Source organism: Saccoglossus kowalevskii, chromosome 3 (assembly GCF_978046115.1).
Source record: "Saccoglossus kowalevskii chromosome 3, keSacKowa6.1, whole genome shotgun sequence".
In the NCBI taxonomy this organism is placed as follows: domain Eukaryota; kingdom Metazoa; phylum Hemichordata; class Enteropneusta; family Harrimaniidae; genus Saccoglossus; species Saccoglossus kowalevskii.
In genome coordinates this window covers 31,761,026-31,783,666 of record NC_140643.1, presented here as the reverse complement: position 1 = coordinate 31,783,666, position 22,641 = coordinate 31,761,026, and the positions used below count along the sequence as shown (strand labels likewise).

General features: G+C 32.5%; 1 protein-coding gene across 1 annotated transcript in view; it reads left to right on the top strand.

Annotated features, from left to right (window-relative positions):
- Positions 1 to 22,641, top strand: part of LOC100370359 (sentrin-specific protease 8-like) — a 131,056-nt gene that overhangs the window by 62,250 nt on the left and 46,165 nt on the right. Inside the window, exon 3 of the mRNA XM_085497056.1 lies at positions 22,086 to 22,194. Coding sequence (XP_085353182.1) covers positions 22,086 to 22,194 — 109 coding nt within the window. The remainder of the gene's footprint in view (positions 1 to 22,085; positions 22,195 to 22,641) is intronic.

Sequence of the window (22,641 nt, the reverse complement as noted above, 5' to 3'; positions counted from 1 at the left end):
ACATCCACTAACCAATATCTGGCTCCTGTACACCATTTAACTCATATTCAATATCTTAGCATCATCTAGCCATCGACACTCCAAATTCGCTCTCCCACCCTATTCAATCTCCCTAGGTCCTGTTAGTCATCCACCCTCCAATCCAACCATCCACATCTACCAACCAATATCTGTCTCCTGTTCACCATTTAATTCACATTCCCATCATATGCAATTATATCTTAGCACCATCCAGCAATCGACACTCCAAATTCGCTCTCCCACTTTATTCAATCTCCCTAGCTCCTGTTAGCCATCCACACTCCAGTCCAATCTTTCACACTGCTGTTCAGCCATTCACATTTGCAATAAAATCATGTTTGTCATCACTTGCCAGACTCTACCACTATCTGTGATTATCTTATTGATTAATAAATAATAAGTTGTGTTATCTTCTGCTTGGTCCCAAGAATTTGACCCATGGTACCAAGTGTGACTGCAATGCATGCTGGGTAATCCAAAATAAAATTAGATTTTTCAAGTTCTTGACCATCATGAATTTGAATAGTTAGTAATAAGTCTTCACCATGCACTGAAAAGTGTCACTGAAAAGCATTTGCTTAACCAAACTGTTGTAGTATATGCTCTAGCGCTGTGTGAAATATTTGTGTCTAATCTACCAAGATTAATTACTTAAGTAGTAGAAGTTGTTTTGTTGAGTGCTTTATTCAAGATAGTTGACTAATCAGTCTCATATTTTGGTTTGATGAGTGATTTTACTCCTGCTCAAGTCTGCTCGTGTTTTATGCACCTGTACATCAGGTGTACTGTCATTAGTTTTTGTGTAGAGAGAACCATTCTGCTTGTCATAACTGTGGCCATGACTATATTGCATGTAACAACAGATGCCACAAGAATTCTTTATCATAGTCTTCACACGTGAGGAAAACGTCAACGTCTGCATCATAGACTGTAACTGATAGCTATGAATCAGATGTTTGTGAAGCCATGAAGCATCATATAGAAAGTGTTGTGATAATGAGATGTATACTCGCAGTAACTCTGAGATGCCAATCAATTTGGCACTATAGGCTTTTTTGTCATACATGTACATGTATGTTGTGAACAGAGTAGTTCTCGTCATTTGGGATGCAGCAAGGCAACATCTCTGAACTAGGCAGGTTAAATTGTCACTTGGTGTGCTCTTTAAAACATAAATCTGGAGTGCATGAACATGAAGGAATACAATACAGTAGGCAGCACACTGTCTAGGGCTCTGAAAAAGTTTAACAGCAATGGTGTGACAGATCTTGTCGGGATTGCCATCACACTTGTCAAAGCAAACAAAGCTGTCTAGCTTGGGCCTGGGACAAATTGTCCCTGCGTTAAAAAGATCTGAAAATGTATACCTTTTCTGATAATTATATCAGTGCTCAGAAAGCTTTTTATCAAACAGAACAACAATTACATAGCTACATGTAGAGGCCACAGCTCATACAGTAACCAAGGAGGTCACCCCATTACTTACTACATGTATCATCAGTGATTCCCAACAGTGATGTGTCAATGACCTCATAACTGTTCCATGTTCACACTTACAGATCACACAGAAGTATTTCAGCAAGGAACCAGCAAATGCCATGGCACAATCCCTCAGAGTTGCAGCAGTGTACATGTAGTTCAGTTATACATGTACCATAGTTACTGGAAAAACTTCCGTACCAAGTATTTCCTGTAGATCCCTATACAAAATCTATAGCGTTTATGTTTTTACATTGTACCTCCATGCTTGCATGCATGCACCTGTATTTGATGGCTGAATGGTGGCCATTTTTATGCTAAAAAAATTACTGAAATCAAGCATTACTGCCATTGCAGAACTGTATCTCGGTAGTGTGTGGATGGATTGCAATCAAAACTTGGTACGAACATTAGACATTATTAGTCTCTGTTTGAATGCAGTTTTGACCTCTGTGTGCGTCCGGACCTGTATCTTAGAAATGCCTGGACCAATCACAATCAAACTTTACACATACACCATACATGACATTATACATATTCACATCAATTTGTTTCACGATCTGATTCAAGATGGCCGAATGGCAGCCATTTTTGTACTGAAAAATCATCAAAATTAAGCATTTCTCAGCTCTTTAAAGACGGATTTTGTTCAAACTTAGTATATACATTGGACATTATAGAAGCTTGATGCCCGTTATTTTGTTTTTCAGATGAGATTCAAAATGGCCCACTGGCGGGCGGCCATTATGTTTTAAAGAATGTGGTTCTAGTGCCATATTTCTGACTTGCTTTGACTGATTATGTTCCAATTTTAAATATTCATTATACATCATGTCATAGATATACATCTGTATGTATTAGTTTGGTGATCCTATTAAAAATGGCCAAATGGTGGCCATTTTTGTGCTACAAAATCATCAAATATCAAGCATTTCTGGATGGATTTCGTTCAAACTTAGTACATATGTTAGACATATTATTTTTCAGATCTGATTCAAAATGGCTGACTGTGGCCATTTTGTTTTAATGAATGGGCTTCTAGACCCATATCTCTGACTTGCTTTGACTGATTATGTTCAAATTTTTAATATTCATTATACATCATGTCATAGATTTATAGATAAATTGCTTTGACAATCCTATTCAAAATAGCCGAGTGGTGGCCATTTTTGTGCTAAAAAAATCATCGAATATCAAGCATTTCTGGCATTTATGAATGGATTTCGTTCAAACTTAGTACATAAATTAGACATTACGGGTTTCTGATGCACAACATTTTATTTTTCAGATCGGATTCAAAATGGCTGACTGGTGGCCATAATGGGAGTCGGTAATGGGATAATGCTCATACCTGATTAGTTTCTGGCTGAAATTTGTGCATATTAGTGACCTAATTTACATATTAATTATCAAATTTTAGGCATTTTTATTTTTTTCTTGTGTACTATTAAACTAATTTCAATAAAAACTTGATAAAAAGATGCTCTGGGAAAATATCCGATTAATTTTTGGTTGAAATCCTGCCCATGTTAATTACCTAATTTGGATATAAATTAGCCAATTTAAAGCACTTTCACTTGCTTCACATGTACCATTAAACAGATTCATTGAAACTTGAGAAATAAATCCTCTAAGATAATGCATAAACCTGATTTAGTTTTTAGTTGAAATCTGTGCATATTAATTATCTAAATAATTAGTCATATTAATTAGCCAATTTTAATTTTTTTCACTTTTTCTTAAGAACCATTCAGCAAATTTCAATAAAACTTGATACATAGATACTCTGGGATAGTGTGCAGCCCTGATTAGTTTTTGGTTGAAATCCATACAATGTACATTAATGACCTAATTTGCATATTAGCTTTTCTACCAGTATCCCAACCACTTCTCAGATTCAATGGAACTTGGTACATAGATGCTCTGGGATAAGCCAGACACATGTTCGGTTTACCATTAAATTTTGTGCTCACTGATTACCTAATCTGCATTAAATTAAATTTTCAGTGTAGTAAATTATTGATGGGGGGCTACTATATCTTTTGAAATGACTTCTAATATTATTGACTCCTGTGTGTCTTTGCAGTTACCTTGTCTGTATGTGTGTGTCCGTCTGTTCCACTGATATCTAAAGAACAATTCATTGAATTTTGATGAAACTTAGTACATAGATGCTCTGAACTTATGCTCAGATTTGATTAGTTTTTAGTAAAAATCTGTGCGTATTAATTACCTAATTTGCATGATACTTAGCTTATTTTTAGCTGCTCCATGACTGTTCCACTGATATCTAAAGAACCACTCATTGGATTTTGATGAAACTTGGTTCATAGATGCTCTGAACTAATGCCAGGTTGGTTAGTTTTGGATGAAAATCTGTGCATATTAATTACCTAATTCGCATAATGATTAGTAATATTTTGGCTTTCCCACTGATATCTCAACTACTAATCATCACATTTCAATGAAACTTGGTACCTAGATGTCACAGGACACTGCGAAGATCTAGTAGTTTTTAGAGTAATATCAGTACATATTAATTACCTAATTTGCATAATAAATTAATTTTCAGCTTTTGATATTTCAAGTAGTAAGCATTACATTTCAATGAAACATGGTACATGGATACTCAAGCTCTAGCTATACAGAGATCGATTGTTTTGGGATAAATATTTGTGCATATTAATAACCTAATTTTCACATATATCTCAAGTACTAATCATGACATTTCAATGAAACTTGGTACATAGATCCTCTAGGACTATGCAGAGATCTGATTTGTTTTGGGGTAAATAATTGTGCATAATAATTAACTTATTTGCATAATTATTTAATTTTCATTTTTTTCACTGATATCTCAAGTACTAATCATCACCTTTAAATGAATCTAAACTATGCAGAGAACCAATTAGTTGTTGGTATTATATATTTATGCATATTAATCACCTAATTTGCATAATTAATAAATTTTCAACTTTCGCACTGATATCTCAAGTACTAATTATCACATTTCAACTTTCAACATAGATGCTCTAGGACAATGTACAAATATGATCAGTTTTGGGTTAAAATCTGTTCATATAAATAGATAAATGGTATGTTACATTTTGCAGACCTTATTAGTTTTACACTCGACATTTTAATTTTCTGATTTGCATAATTAGTTTTCAGCTTTTCCATCAATATCTCAAGTACAAGTAATTTTGAATTAATTTTAATGTGTCTCTAATACTCTCAGCACACGGGAGTTCTTTCTAAGCTTTCTTTGATTGGAATAGGAATGCACTTTAACACAAGAAATAAAGAGGATAAACTGGAAGGCATTGAAGCTAAGATTTGTTGTACTTGGAATTGTTGTATAATACAATGTATGTATTAATTTAAATGTGCATTTTTTTTGTTCAAGTAATCAAAATGTTTGAGGCCAACAGCCTAAGGCACTTAGGAAATTATATTATAGCCAAATCAATGTACTAGTGTTAATAAATAGAAATTTGATTTATAGCTTACTTGATTCAGATCTGAAGCAGTTTACAAATGAGATTTTTCATTTCACTGACTGGTTGTTCAGTTTTTGAAAAATATGTGAAGATTGAAACTGTTACATCATAAGATTTTAAAAACGGGTTTATCTTTCTGGCAGTGTTACTCTAATGCATCTATTCTTTGTTGTTAACTCAACTGTGAATTTACTTGTTGAATTTACAACAGTTAAAATAATATTGATTAATGTCGCCTGGCTTATTAGTACAGTGCACTCGGCTTCAGTGGTTCAACTTGGTAGCATTCCTGATGTCTTACTGCCCTGGTGAGCGAACAGATGGTATAGTAACTTGACATACCTATTTTTTATATTTGCCTGCTGTCAACTTTTTGTCTCTCCATACTCAATTACAGAACTGAAAAGATATTGTTTTCTCGTATACATGTATGTTACAACTCTTCCCTAAGATTGATTCTTCCCCTTTCATGCTTCGATCACTGTGGTATGACTGTATCTAAGGCAGTGGTTTCATAAAAGAAACATTGCTTGTTTACTTGATCGCTATATCTGGTATATAGTCTTATAATTCTATTGTACGCTTCCCCTCTGGCACTATTTTACATTTGGATAGGAGGGTGCAATTATAGCCATCGGCTGTGTACTTGATTATGGGGTAAATGTTTATTTTGCACATGTATCATTGAAATAAATGTAAAAATCTTTTTGCTTGGGGCTATAATAGTAAGATAGAGAGAGATCACAATCACAGTTGAACTTGTTGAACTGATACTTACAATATGTATCAGGGACAAGTTAAAGTGTAAGTTTAATACTTGTATACAAATAACCTTTACAGGAGTATTAGATATTTGAGGCAGTATTATAGTAAATTTGATTTATACACCTCTCATTATTTTAAATTAATTTTTGGCACAGTTTGTGATATCCAATGCAGAATATAGATGAAATAAGGTATAAAAGTCCCTTAGGGTCAATGGGCAATTTGACAGCTCTCATTAAAGTGAAAATAGTGAAACATACATGTACATTCATGTTTTCAAATTTGCTCTTTTTTCTAACATCATGTATTTTTTTTTTAAATTAATTTCTTGAATCATTTTTCAAAGACAATAATGAGGCATCAGTATTTTAAAATTGAATATTTTGCTCAATGATATTATTACAATGTTGGTATTTCACATGTCAGTGGGAAGTATTGTCCAGACCAGGATAATCATTGAATGCAAAACCTGTACATGTGTATCTTTGAATGATTTTGTTTAAAAGAATAAACCAAAATATTGGTTAAAACATATTAAGTCAATATTTTGGCTATAACTTATATTTCCATCACAACACAATAATGAATTTGTCATTGAAATTTAAATCAAAATCACTTTATATCCAGTAAGCACACAAATTAAAAAATGTGAATGACAACAAATTTGTTCATAAATATACTAAGCTTGTATGTTGACCCTTGAAGTTCAAGTGCAGGCATAATTGGAGTAACAGATTAAGTGCCCACTACATACTTCATCATCAAGTGTGCATTAACTAGTATACATGATATTATAAAGCTTATGTTTTGCAGTTGAGAGCTAAAGCTTTCTAGCAACCCATTTTCAATGCTAAATTAGATAAAATTGCCTTAGCATATATATAATACAGGGAATATCAAAGGGCACTAAAATAAAATTTGTTAGGCATCTAGACCATTGTTTAAGGTAAAGATGCAGGTTCGTGGGCACTTGAGAGTGAAATTTTTTTGTTTGCTTTTTATTATCCAAAAAGTCTTGGCTATGGACTGTTGAAATTTTGTAGAATTGTGAATAGTGGAACATACTCAAAAAACGATTTTAAAATATAGATAACTGGTGCAAAATTATCCCTTTTGAATGCTTAGCAAGATTTACCAAGGCTGTACATAAATAATAAAAAAAAAACATGGTGGAAAAAAGAAATGACGGGATCTCCATATTATGCACTGTATTTAACTTTTTACAAAACGATAATACAATATTGTCATTTAAATTTGAAACTGTAACAGCCATTTTAATTATGAGCATTAGCAAACTTCTTACTGAGTGAATTGTTATGCAAATTAGCAATTATCTCAGCTTCTTTTTAGTGCACATTCCAGAACTTAAAAAAAAATAGCTCGTAGACGCTTTGATCTTTTGTTTTGAAATTTTCACAAATGATTGACAATGTGTTTATCTTCAAAACGCCGTCGGGGCATTGTATTTAGTTGAATAGTGTTACAGCAATCGTACAGACAACTAGCCTGGGTGTTAATTTATGCATAAACTTGAAATAGTGAAATTTGAGCTGCTGCCTTACAAAATTGACAACTGGTAGACAGTTTTCAAGACGGCATTTTCTTCATAGTAAACAGATGTACACATAAACCAGGAAACAGAAGCATGGTTTAGAAGCTAATTTTTTTTAAATCACTTTTGACCAAAAAAGCACATTTGTGTGCATATTTCAAACTACAGTGTCCATAAAAATAAAATACTAACAAAACTTTAAAATTCATACAATAAGTCTTCCGAAAATGTATAGTTTTGTGGACAAGGGAGGTCATCTTGGTTTCTTAATTAACTAATTAAAATACCTGTCAGGTAAACTGCATCTCTACCTTAAATGAAGTTTAGATCTATGAAATACAAGTACATGTTGTTGATTGGCAAATGGCTGTACCATAGACTACTCTGAATGACAGTAATTTTTGTTAATGTTTAAACACCTAAATCCTATAGCCTGCTTAATACACAGTTCTTATAGCCATGTGAAATGCAAAGTTCAAAAAGAACTTGGCTTGTGGAATTCACACATGCTCATGTTATAGCACTACATGCTCAATGAAAATATAACCATGTTGCATGGTTATAATCTTGCATGCTTAACAGTATTGAACTGCCAGGTGCTACGTCCAACATGGTTAAAATTAAAGTGCCTGTGAAACATATTATACATTTAAGTTTTGGGTTTCTATTGTCCTTAAATGAACATTTGTAAACAAATTTTCATTATTATTATTAAAATAATGATCATTTTCAAGTAAAATTGGAAAAAAAAGGTTCTGAATTGTACCCACGCCTCAGACTTCCCCTAAAATAAAACTACGCCAACACACATAAAAAGTGAGGAAGCCATGCAAGTGTCATGCACTGAATACTGTAAAAACACATAGTTGTAGAACTATAATTCTGTTTAAGTGTGTTAATTACAGAATGCTAATGAAATCATGATTGCTGAAGGTATCTCAATCTTGTGCATTTTTTTTGTGTTAGCAGAAGCAATGTTATGATCATAGCATTTCCTCAAAGCAAATTCAATAACTATTATTACTGCCACACAGTTGTATTTATAGCATAGGTAAATTAATTTTAAATTAACGTTTTTGTGAAATAGTTATATGTCAAATGCATACAAGTGTGAGTACTTGCATGGTGGTACATGTGATAGTAACCAGTCAATTCTTACTGTGGAATGTGAATCAAACATTTAACTGTATGACATGTCTTTTTTCTGCTTAGATTTCCACATTAATTTATCTGTATCAAACAGAGAGCAAACTCTAAATACACCATTGTAAGCCTAAATGGCAGGTTTTGAAATTAATATAGTTTTTCAGATTATTTAAAAGTCAATAAACAATAAATTGGTGCTAACTTAGAAAATTTAAAATGATCATAGTTAGCTCAGGTGCAGTGCCAAAATGAGTAAAGTAATTGATCCTACAACATCAAATTCCAGTACAATTAATAAAGATTGCTTCCATTGTGATATTCACTATGCATGCACTCGAAAATATTGGGCATGATACATGAATACATGCATACATTTTTTGTGTCATGCTGGTAAGGCAATTTGTTCAGTTTTTGTCAAAAATGTGTAACAGCTTGAAATTCATTCTGTTCATGTACATCATGAAGACACCATCAAATCTAAAACTGTATGTGTGTTGATCTGTCATGAATTTAAAACAGATGGATGTGTCAACTACATGTACCCTGCATTTATCTACTGAATCTAGTGTTAACCAATGTAGTCATACAGATATCCATTTGCATTAATTGTCAGTATTAGAAAGATAATTTGAGTGGGAGTAATTTTCCAGCAAATATAAATTGGAGCTTATTGGTATTCTACAGACACCCACCCAATTTCAAATTGCATTGGACTGGTTGAAATTGTGAAGTAAAAATCTGATTGTTTAAAACACATTCAAATTGAGGTATTCATTGCCCCCATGACCTACGTTAATTTTGATGTTTTTGGTGTGTTCATGTAATGTACTAGTACATGTAACATGACCTGACCAAGGTCATGGAAATATGACCTAAGCATGTGCATGGCAATATGACCTACATCATGTAACCATGTGCATGGCAATGACCTATTTAACCATGTGCATGGCTATGCTAAAACCATGCACATTGCTATGTGCATGCCCAGCTAATTTAATTATTTTGAGTTTCTCTCATGCTAGTAGCATGCTAAGATATCGTGTATAAGCATGTAGAAATTTATGCAGTCATGCAAATTTTATAATGAAAATGCATACTAATAATAAAAGACGATTAGCTAATGGTTGTGTTCATAAACTACAACTCTGAAAGATGATTATAATTTTGTTTGTGTAAATTAATACCTCTTATTCTAAAACCTTGGTTAGTTAAATCAGAAGTTGTCCGATTCAATGTTCCAGTAGGTTGAGTTTGGTTTTTGCCCATATACATGAATGCAAATATGCAAATCAAAAAAAGTGAGCACATTTTCATTTTTTGTTATACTTGTGTTTGCTATTTTGTATTGTATTAAAAAGTGGCCAAAATATGGAAAATTAGAAGATTTGGCAAGATATTAACTTGCAATTTCAAATACTGTGGAATACTTTATTTTCGCTGGAATTAATTTTCACTGAAAGGGCTTTTTGGGCGTTTCGTATGGAATATATTTTCACTGATTTTTGATGAGTTTAATGTGAAATATAGGAAAAAAAGTATATTCGCTGGATTTTATTTTCACGGAATCATCCTCTCAGCGAAAATAGCAAAAATTAATTCCAAGCGAAAATAAAGTACATTACAGTAACTACATCATGCTTTCACGTTCAATTTCTTTTAATACATTCATTTGCACTATTTTGTATTTATACAATTTATGTTCAATACATACATACATACATACATTAATATTAAACAAAAATTATAATCATGGTAAGTTTCATAAAAAAGCCTACGATACTTTCAAACGTTATGCATGGGTATTTTCTGGTCTCTGTAAACTTTCTTATTTTTTTAGCCACTCATATGCTTGACTTTGAAATCATTGTCACTTTAATAATACAAAAACATTTAAACTAATATTTGATACTACCAATAATATTACAAATTATTAAGATAATACAACAAGAGGGAAACATTAAATCTAGCTAGAAAAATCACTGAGCGACAAACTGATGTGAGTATACACCTATTGGACTAACTTCAATAAACTTCAATATTCAAAAAGTAGTTATTGTATATGCTTATGGTATTTTAATGTAATATTAATCAAAATCATCACAAATTCTGATCACAGTTGGAGAACAATCTCAAAATTAACCAAAGGAAAGGAAAAAATACAAATTTCTTGTCCTACATTTTCCCCTGGAACACAGTAGGTTGCATTGATTAATTCAGTCATGTTCTATAGTGCAATCATCATTTGTGTGGATTGATGATTTCTTGTGCTGTACTGTCTAATGAAACATGTCAACTTTATCTTTTAATTCAGCCAATATTCAGGTAATGTATTTTCTATTTAATTAACTGCACCATAGTGATAGTATTTGCCTATCTGGTATTAGGTGTTGGGAGTATTTGACAGTGAGTGTGAAATCCCATACCTAGAGATCGTGCACTCCTAGATTGGAATCTTCAATTCACTACAGTTCCAGTGTGGTATGTGATGTTCATTTTAATCAGTTCCGTACTCCTATGGAATAGCTCTACAAAACCAACAAAGCTTTTCCCATGAATCATTGCAACTCTGTATTGAGTTAACAGTAATTTTACTGTCGCTGTTGCAATAATCTAATTTTCTGACTCAAAAGCTGGTTCTAACATTTCCCAAATATTAATTTCCTTATTAATTTTGGATAATGTCATATAACTTCACTTATATCACAAATGTACAGTACATGTTCGTGACAGTATCTCTGTTGCTAGTGAATAGTCTTCTAATGTTGGCTCTTCAGACGCTTGATATGCATAATTTACTTTGGATAGAATAAAATCTAATTTCATAATTATTCATTTATTGTACAATATCTAGTTATCTTCATTTGGCGAAATTCAAAATGATTACTTATGTTTTGGGTTCTGACCATCCATCTGTGCATACATTTCTTTGACATACCTTGACTGATTATGTTGAAGGTTGGTTTGAAGTTGTATGGAGAATGTGCACATTGATTTGGTTTTTTTGTTCAGTTGACCTTTGACCGACTGATAACAATTTTTGTACAAAAAACGCCAAACAGCAACATTTGAAATCAGTGTTTCTCAGGCATGTCCCGGGCTGATTTTATTCTTGCTATAATGCACATCTGATTTTATTGTGAAAAAATGACCAAACTAGCAGCCATGATTTTATTTTCATTTGTACACCTTGACCAATTTTGTTAACGTAGATCCAAAGACGAGCACCACGAAATAAATTTGCAACTCAGAAAGATCTCAACATTGAATTCCCCATACACATTAGGCACATAAACCAAGATGTCATTTCCTCATACATGTCAGAACCAAGTTAATCATATATCACAGATAACATTGCATCCTATCCTTTTTAAAGATGTATGTAATAAAATTGTCACTTCTGCTACATAGCAGATTGATACAATGTACACTGCACTACTAATCTATAGATCTTAGAGTCTTTAAATTGACTGGAACATGCAATACTCAAATAACCTCATAAACCACAATTGTCGTAGGGCACATCATTTACGTGAAACGGCTAGTAATCCAGCATTAGACAATTGCATCAATAACCCAGTACAGAAGAACCCATGAGTTTGCAATCATATCAAAACCCTACACTCAGTGGACTAAAAAAATAAACAAGATGGCGTCAGTGCACGTAGGAGCCAGCCATTTATGTCCCCAAAAACCAACATATTTATTATCATGTCAACTATTCTATTGATGTTGGCTGATAATAAGAATTTAACTGTGTTGGCAGCCATTTATTTCCAAAAATAATCAAATCATTAAAATTTTAACATTTCATTTGAAAATATATAATAATTGTGAAAATTTATAACAGTTTACAGTATACACATCTAACTAAAGCTAATAATTAACCTTTTGAAAGCCACACTATTAGTTTCTCAACATAAACCTATACATATCTTTCCATGTTTTTTTAGAAAAATTTCATGCAAAATTAAGAAATTATAAAGAAATTTGCAAAATGGTCTAAATACCAACATTATGGCATTCAAAAAGTTTATTCAAGATAATATTACCTGGCAAATAGTCATGCGGTTCAATTGTATAACAATTTGATCATTTTTTTTTTTATTTTGGCGAGGCCTCATGTAGATAACTGACTGTATATTTCACTTAACAAAGTCTCATTGTTCTCATTTCTATTCAACTGAATACTAACTATAAAATAACTGGTTATATTTAATACATTATGTAAATAGCTGACTGCTATGTTTTTACCTAGCAAAGAATCGCAACCTCATTTTTATATTCAACTGAAGTTTGACTGATTGCATATGTTTGATTTGCTTATCATCATCACTCAGTTGATTTTACGTATCAAGTAATCTTCTTATCCTAATTATATTTCCTGTTCTTTTGCCCCACAATATTTGGGAGTATATATTCCATGTTAAACAGTAAGGAAATTGCAGGTGGAACTGGAAATTTAATTACTTGGAATTCTAGTAATTTAATCTAGCACTATAAATAAATAAAGTACACTTGGATAGAGAAATCAAAGAAACTAACTAGGGCACTTTGACTGGAAATCTGATCATGTACAGACTGCCTTACCTGATAAACCACATAATTTTAATCATCTTTCCTTGGTACCTAATTGTGCTGCACAGACTGAACTTAGCATACAGATTGAAGGATTAACTGAGTAAGTGAACTTTAACAATTTGATGCCTGACTGATGTAGAAATGTTTACAAATACTGTGACATCCTCTTCTTTGTTCTTGTATGGCCGTCATTTGAAAACTGGGTTTTTGATATAGTTTCAAATCTGAGCATCTGTCTACCAGTACATGTATCTCAGAATTGCATTGGCTGATAACATATCCTATGTTCGATTGCATCAAATGTTCACACACACATTACATATCATACATACATGTATGCACCTGCATTTGTATCATTATCCAATTCAAGATGGCTGAATCAATCATTTTAGTGATAACAATCCATCAAAATCAGGCATTTCTACTATTCCAGAACCAGATCTTAGTCTTGCATGGACATATTTTATTATATCATGGTATGTTTATTTTGAATATTTTAATGTTTTTTTTATGCACATCATTTTTATTTAAATACTGTTCCAGGGCCATATCTGTGACATGTACCTCACACATCATATATTTCATATAGACATGAATTGGTTCCATGATCCAAATCAAGATGACCGAATGATGGCCATTTCAGTGCTAAAAATGTGTCTAAATCAAGTATTTCTGCCATTCCAGAATTGGATCTTGATCGTACATAGACGTAGTTCATTCAAATTTGGTAGATCAGTGTCAATATCGCTGATTAATGGTCATGTTGTTTTAAAGAAATGATGTCCCAATGCTGTATCTTTGACATAATTTGTCATACAAATGTCAGTGTAATTCTGACACATCACCAGCAAGAACCATGCCAACTTCAATTGGCACAATTAAATAATTAGGTAATTGCATGAAATTGTTTTCTTTTCACACATAGTCCATTCTTTTCTTTGGGATTTCTGGTATTTACACGTAATTCATAAAAGATCATTTTGATACCCACAGGGACTGTGTTTATTTATTATTCATTAGCATAATTTGTTTTCAAGTATTAACTATGATTTATATGATGCAATTAATTTATAATCAGCTGATTGATACATGGCAAAATGTTATTGTGTGCCAAACGTGTGAAATAGTTATTGATAATTATAAGATCTTAATAATATTACTAATAATATAAATAGTACAATTTTTATACTAACATCAATATTTTAATATTATTAGCAAAATAATTTACAGTGTGCTTCGATCTTTAAATTCAATAATTACACTGATAATTTGAATATCCGAAAAAATTACTGGCAAAGTGAGGGAGAAATTCACATGACATTATTAGTTTAATGGATAGTTGTGTGTAGAAGAAATATTACCAGTAGTACACGTAGTTTTATTTTTTGGGAGAAGTTTACCTCTAAAGTAATTTTATACATACAAATAGTAAAATTAGCATATTGTTACTAGTGAATTTTGAGTAGGGCAGTTTTAATTAAGTATGGTGCAATTACATGTAACTGTGTTATATATGATTCAATTTGTTTTTATTCTGCTTAACTTAAAAATTTATATCGATATAGAAGGCACTCGAAATTCTTAATGTACATAATTTAAATTAGTTACCGTAAATTTAAATTTAAACTGCATGTGTACCCATTCTTTGTGTACAAAATAAGGTTCCAATCGTTTAACATAACTTTGCATACTGTTTTGTTAAGTTAATGGCAATTACAAACAGAAAGAAGCCGGTAGGCTGGTTGGCGATCCGCTCCGCTCAAAAACAAGCAATATGTTTTTGGCTGTTTCCATGGTGTGACATAAACGTGAAGCTAACGTCAGTTTATAACTAAATGGGCCCGTATACAAAGTTCGCAAACACCATTCAGTCTTTAGAAGTCACTTACAAATGTAGTTTATTACTAGGACCACAGTCATTCTACTAGTAGAGTGACTGTTCTAGGACGTATTCTGCTGTTACATTTATTATTTTCAACTGTTTTGCGATAGGATTTTCTAGAATGAAGGCAGCATTTACAGTCATTCAAAGTTGCATTGGGATTACGTTGATACAGTGTAACAATGTCGGCGCTGGTGATCTCCTACCAGTGGGCAACATGGCCAAAATAAAAAGCATGGTCATTTGAACACTGCTATTACAAAACTGGTAGAAGGTAATACATTTGGGGCGAAAGTATTCAAAAATCAGTTTTTGGATGTTGCAATGGCAGTGGTGGGCCAGGATTTTTTTCCAATTAGTGACGGTACAACATACCTGTGAAGTATGAACAAAATCAGCCGAGCCGAAAAATCACAGAGGAGTTAAAAACCGTTGCTGGTGAAACGTTACCCTAACTTTTGGGTCAAATTTCTCGGTAATGAAAAAAGATATCAAAAATTCAAATAGTAACTTTGTGTCCACACTCAAGCTGAGTAGAATGAGCTATGTCTGAAGTGTTGTATCCTAAATTTGTAGGAGGAGATACATTTGGAGCGAAGCTATCCAAAAATCAGTTTTTTGGCTGTTGCTATGGCAACGGTGGGCCAAAATTTTTTTGCGGATTTTTCCTAATAACTAGGGTGAAGGTGTGACCTACCTGCCAAGTTTGAAAGAAATCGGCCAAGCCAAAAAAATCACAGAAGAAATCATACACACTAAATGACAAAAGTGATTATAAGGGCGATCCTAGCGGAGCAGATCGCCAATACCGGGGGGGTAATTCAAATTCTCTTCCTATTCAATCTCAACATGGAGGTATCTCTTTTTACCTCCATGATCTCAATAACCATGACAGGTAAGACACACTGTTTTCATGTGTACAGGTATTTTTTTCAAATCTATTGCTATTACTATTTGATTTGGCTGATCATTTGCTCCACTTCAAGCACCCCATAGAATCAAAAGTATAGGCTAACCTAAGACTTTCTATGACTAACCTTTTGACTACAAAAGGTATACAGTATATACCCCGAGGTTAACACCTCTTGATTTATAAAGTAAATTTATTTAAATGTTCTAGACACATTTTGTGCTATGTGTATTATGTGCAGCTTATTTAATGGGAAATAAAAATAACACTTGATAGCAGTTTCATGACAATGTAAAAAAAAACAAAAAAAAAAACACTCTGTGTTAGGTAAACAATAGCATAAAACACCCTGTAGCAAACAAACAGCAAAAAATTGAAAACAAGTATCTGCAGGTAATAATTAAAAGTGGTGCATGATGGAATAGAACCATGTACATGTATATATGGTTCCTTGATTTCTTATTGAGGATCAGTTCAAAATGGAAAATCTCTGTATACACCTGCGTTTTCTATCAAGCTATAAAGGAGACTATCAGATTTAAGGAGTTTAAAGGATTGTTGGTAAGGATTTATTTCTAAGTTAATTCTCAAGTACAATGGATGAATTCTATAATGCTGAAACTAATAATACCTACTGCTGGAATTGATATGTAAAATAAAATAATTTTCAATTTGACATTGACCCCCCTCCCCCCCTCTTCTACCAACTTGCCAATGTCAATGTCATGACTTTTCTGTGATTCAATCAAATATTTCAACTGTTAATTATTAAATGTATCTATAGCCACATCATGGTTAATTTCAGTTACTGATTTTGTTATTGTGACAACCCTAATGTTTATCTTCACTTATTGAAGAAGCGACGTTATGAATCCATTTTTTTCATCTAGACTCTAAATTTACTGCACATGTACATCAGCAGGCACATACTTGACATGGCTACTGCATGCATGCATGTCCAGTGAAACATTTATTTTAAAACTACATGTATACATGTTGGCTATATAGTGGCAGTGTGAGTGATTTTATGAAAAAAGCAGAATGTACTTACTTACTTATGAGGTTGGTTGTTCATGTTCAAGCTAGCATTCATGACTTGTCATTTTTTTTGTGACATTATATTCATGTATGGAGGGTCATGAAAATGTTAATACAGCTCTGATGCAACTTTAAAATACTGCGATATTGGAAGACAGCTGTGATATCTCATTACGGGTCTGTTGACTCGTATCATGTCACTACTTCTTACTAATACTATTGTCAATTGGAATATGTGTCACAAAGATAATTCATCATGGTTTTAAATTTCATTATGTTTCAAGTGTGTTCACACCATTTTATATAAAATTGTCATAATGTTGATTTAATATCGTATATTGGAATATTGGAACTGTAGATGAGTTCATGCCGGATTACATGCAATTAGGCTCATACTGTAAAATACTTTATTTTCGCTTGGAATTAATTTTTGCTATTTTCGCTGAAGGAATGATTGAGTGAAAATAAAATCCAGTAAATATACCTTTTTTCCTATACATGTGTATTTTACATTTGACATGTCAAAAATCAGTGAAAATAAATTCCATTACAAAACACCCAAAAAAGTCTTTTCAGCAAAATTAATCCCAGCTAAAATAATATATTTTACAGTAATAGAATATTGTAGCCATGTCTGTTTTTTGTAACTTGTTTCTTTACAGTCTAGAAACTTGCTCTTTTACAATCAAGTAACAAAGTACAAATCTTTTTCAAAATATTGTACAATAAGCTTATCACTATAAACACACACGTCATAAGTGCACATGTAACAAAAATTGCATTTACTATAATATTATTCATTAGGATATGATTTATTTTGACTTTGCAAATGACACGCTTGTATCATACAAGTGCATGTGTTTTAAGAGTGAATATGATTATAGTGAAAGTCCAGTTACCAATTTAGTATCTTTGACATTAGTCAGAGTTTTAATAATAATAATAATTATTAGTCCCCGATCGCACGAAGTCCGAAAAAGGGGACTTATAATTCGGTCTCCGTCTGTCCGTGCGTCTGTGCGTCCGTCCAGTGTCATATCTCAGAATCCCTTGGACCGATCCCGTTCATTCTTTGCATGTGCCTAGTACTTTATGTGGGACATATGCACATGCAGTGGTTTAGCGATTCGATTCAAAATGGCCGACTGGCATCCATCTTGTTTTTATTTTTAAATGTTGTATTTTGGACATGCTTTGTCAGTTTTCATTCAAACTTAGTACATAGATTATACATGTTAGGATACATGTCCCGACCGTTCGTGAGTTCCTGAGTCTATCCGTTTGTCCATTTTTTTTCAGATCAAAGATGGCTGAATAACTGCTGTTTTTATTTTTGGCCATATTACTACTACACAGAACATGTGTTTTGATGTAAATAAACTTGTAATTAACTTGGAATTCAAGTTTCAAGGACACGCTCGCAACAACCCTACCGCTTTAATATGACGAGCACAAAGAGAACTTTCAAAAATGTAATGGGAACTGTGTCATTTTCAGTGATTTGTTATGTTTTATTGCATCTTTAGAAATAACATTTCTATCAGTGTACAGCAAATGTTTAAATATAAAATAGCTCACTCAAATCACAGTCCCTCTATCCCCGGTCTGGAAATGGTCATTGTATTAGGTGTGAATTGACCTCCTTTCCTGGCAAAGGCGCGTTGCGGGTATGTGCGAAACAATGGCACGTGATCAGTAAACAGTCGGTCACTATTTTGACATCGTCATTATATATACTATGTGTTTTTTTACAACTTAGTTGTTTATTCCAGAATTTGAGCTTTTTCACATAATATTTTAATCAGGATATTTGTATAAGGTATATTTTAGCCGGCGATTTGTTCATTAATTCATCTATTTTACCAGCAGTGACACATTTTCGCAACACAATTTCATACCTTTACCCAGAAATTCTTTGTGTTTGATTTTAGGGTGATTGAAATGAACTCCATTTTATTTACCAGGTACTTCTCGAAGCGAAACAATTATTTGTCTTTGATTTTGATATTTTATGGTCGAAACATATCATTAAAAATTGGTGGACTGATTTGTTATTTTGCACACCGCATTTTATTAATGTTAAATCGCATTTTTGATCATAAATGTAAATGCAACATTTTTGAAATGACAAGGTACGCTATTCAGTGCTAAAAAATAATTTATATACAAATATTGAAGCATTGTTTTATACTTTTGCATCGAATAAAATCAATAGTTGTTGTATAGTTGACTTGAATTGTTAGGAACCCCAAGAATCAGAAATATCACAGGTTTTTCGATCGACCACGCTAACATGAACATTTTGACAAGATTTGTTTAGCGATGTTAGTATGTTAGTACGCGAAGTTTTTTCCCTATAAAAACTAGAAGATGAACATCATACCTGATATTAATCTTTACATGGCAGAAACTGAATGTTTATGAAGTTGGTACGCTGGTTTTTTATAGTACTAATTTTGTTTACAGGTTTTGTTTACGTTGTAGTTGCCCGAAATTGACGTCAAAGTGAAGTCATACAATGAGGTATTGCTTTGCATGACGGCAAATTTGCTGATTTTAATGAATATTCTGAATGTCAGACTTCCTGAATCCCTCGGCCTGGGTGTGAACTGTTTGTTTACCCGCAACGTGGTTTGAGACAAAAGAATGCTAGTCGTTTCCAGACCGGGGATAGAGGGACTGTGCTCAAATGTTTTATAAATATTCTCCATTCTGTCTAACAATTTTTACCAATTCAAAATGTAGATAATTTAGCTACCCTGTATTTTTGCTATCTCAAGATGTTGCTAATTTAGCTACCCTGTATTTTTGCTATTTCTAAAAAATTAGCTCCCCTGTAATTTTGCTTATTCAAGATGTTGCTAATTTTTAGCTACCCTGTATTTTTGTCAATTCAAGATGTTGCTAATTTAGCTACCCTGTATTTTTTCTAATTCAAGATGTTGCTAATTTAACTACCTGGTATTTTGGCTATTTCTAAAAAATTAGCTCTCCTGTAATTTTGCTAAATTCAAGATGTTGCTAATTTACATTTAGCTACCCTATATTTTTGCAAATTCAAGATTAGCTAATTTAGCTACCACTAATTCATGATGTACATTGTACCAACTCTAAGATTGGAAAGAGCAGTAAAAATTTATCTATGTCCATTTCTCTGGCATACTAATAATTCCTAACATTTGAAAGTTTGAACTCGTTTGTGGCGACTTAATTTAAAAGACATGGTGACTCCCTGTCTAGAACTAATTTTTCTTGACTTCTTAATTCATTAACTTATTTCTCCACCAGCTGTTTGCCATTAAAAAATTGTCAACATATTTTCATTAATTTCAGGGTGGGATATTTTGTAGCAGTGAACTTTTCACTGGAAGAGTCACAGTGATTTTTAGCGTAAAATTATAGAACAGTTTACATTGAGTCTGACATATTTTTTTGCTTCATGTGATTTCCAATATTCTAGTTTACAGTATAAAATATGTATTCCTTCAATGTGATGAACTCAGTTTGACAAATTCATCCATTTCACCTAATGTCTTTGACCTTAAAATGGTCTTTCTAATTGAACAAAGTGAGTGTAACTTCCATTATGTTAATTGATTATCTTCTACTTTACTTTACTTCAATTTAGTTTTAGCAATGAAACCTTGAACCACTTTGAACCCCAGTCACCAGTTTCACAAGTGTCAACATCAAATATTACAAGAACACGAACTTTAACTTTACATTCTATTTTGAACATTTATCATTGGTTGAATTCCAATTTTTAATTAATGAAAGAAGTTTGTTCTCAAAGTTCAAATGATAATTAGCAAATGATTTGGAAAATCAGGTGATAACATTTGATAATAAAATAATATATAACTTGTTATTCAGCAAGTTTAGATGATACAAATTCATGATGATTTTAAGCTAGGGTTAGGATTTGCAATTTCCCTAATCTGCTACATTAAATTTCTGATGGAAATTTCAAAATTATTTTTCAATGAAAAAATATCAAAATTTTCTTTAAATTGGTGGATGCCGCAGGTTTAATTATTGACCTAATTTTTTTGTATTTGGGTTTGTTTATAATCAATTACACTGTCCAGTAAAGTTACCAAGCTTAACACTCGTATATCACCAAGGCTGTCATCCAAGTGATGTTCAAACATTGTGAATTTTTTTCTGCATCTGAAATTGACTTTAAGTCTTAGCTTACCGTATGTTCGTGTTTTGTTATTTGTAAATTTAGATTTTTTTTTCAAAATTTACAACATCCCAAAGTCTGAAGATAAATTATATGGAAAATGTTTGCTATTTCTTGCTTTCCTTTCTTAATTATGAATTTTACTAAAATGCTTTTATATTTTAATTTAATAATTCAGTGAGAGCATTGTTTACTAGTGGTTTGTGATGGTTCTGGTTAGTTTTAGGATTTAGGTCAAAGGTGGCATATACCCGGTAGGTTCTTCTTTGTGGAACAATCAGAAAATCTGTCCTAAACCATCTGATGTTTTTTTTTTACCTTACCAAACACTTTGTGATGGGCTTTGCAATATGTCTATTGCAAAATTATGACAAGATTTGAAAACTTATCAGTGATTGTCGCAGTCACTGGAATTCCAAGTTCAATAAGAAAAACATCAAGCAATAAATACCAAAAAATGGCATTATTTAACAAAAATTTTGATTCTGCTAATAAATCACCCTTAACCGGTCCTACTATTTAACGCCCGGACACACGAGGGAGTGTCCGGGCACGCGCGGAGGCGAACAGGGGGAATACCTAACGCGCGGGGCAGCGGCAGCAATCCTTGTACTGTAGTAGGACCCAGATTAACTCTATTAAAAACTATTTAAACTAACTTAAAGTTTTCACACACAACTCTTGTCAACTCCATTATATACTATTAAACAATTTTTCTTTATATTAATTTTATAACTATTCAGTTGAGGAGATTGAAAATTAATCTGTGGGAGATACAATGTAGTATATTTAGAGAAAAATCATTGGGAAACAAAATGTCTTTTTTGGTTTAGAAAAGGCGGAAATGACACTTTTCAACCCCAAAACATACTTAATAACATGCACAGATCAAAAAACGAATTGACGTGCATCTGTACAATTTAACGATATACCTCTGTAGTGAATTTTATGAAAATCGGTCAAAGGGTAAAAGTGAACCTTTTTGACCCCAAAAACATGGGCTTTGTCATTGACTTGTTTGTTTTTAGTTTCAGATATTGGAATATTTTTGGAGCCATTGAATCTAGAAAGTAAGAAATTGATTTTCTTGGCTGTCAATGATAATGAATCACGCGAGTCTGCTGGGGGGTCTCATTGGTGAGTATAATTTCCATATCATTTGCACATAATTTCCATATATTCAAATATTTCTAATTTCTCTTTGAGTTGTTAAAACATTGATTATTACTCAGTTGTGGTTATAATAGCATACATGTACAAAATATTTTTTTTTTATCATGAAATGCATTTTAAATTCAACCTATTAGCTAATGTTTTTGGCCGCATGCAAACACTCGTGCACAAATAGACCTGATAGACCTTATCAACCAATCAGATTGCTTAGTGGTGCCAGCTGAACGTACTTGGGAATTTCCAAATACAGCCAGATGGCACAACGCAACACAACATGGAAGTGATTTATAAGTATTGCAGTACGATCTTTTACCTTTGATTTTAATGAAAAAAAACGGCGCAATGTTTTTTAAAGAAACAGGAAATTGGGATTTTGGAGAGATAAACTGATAATCGAGGAAGTATTTAACA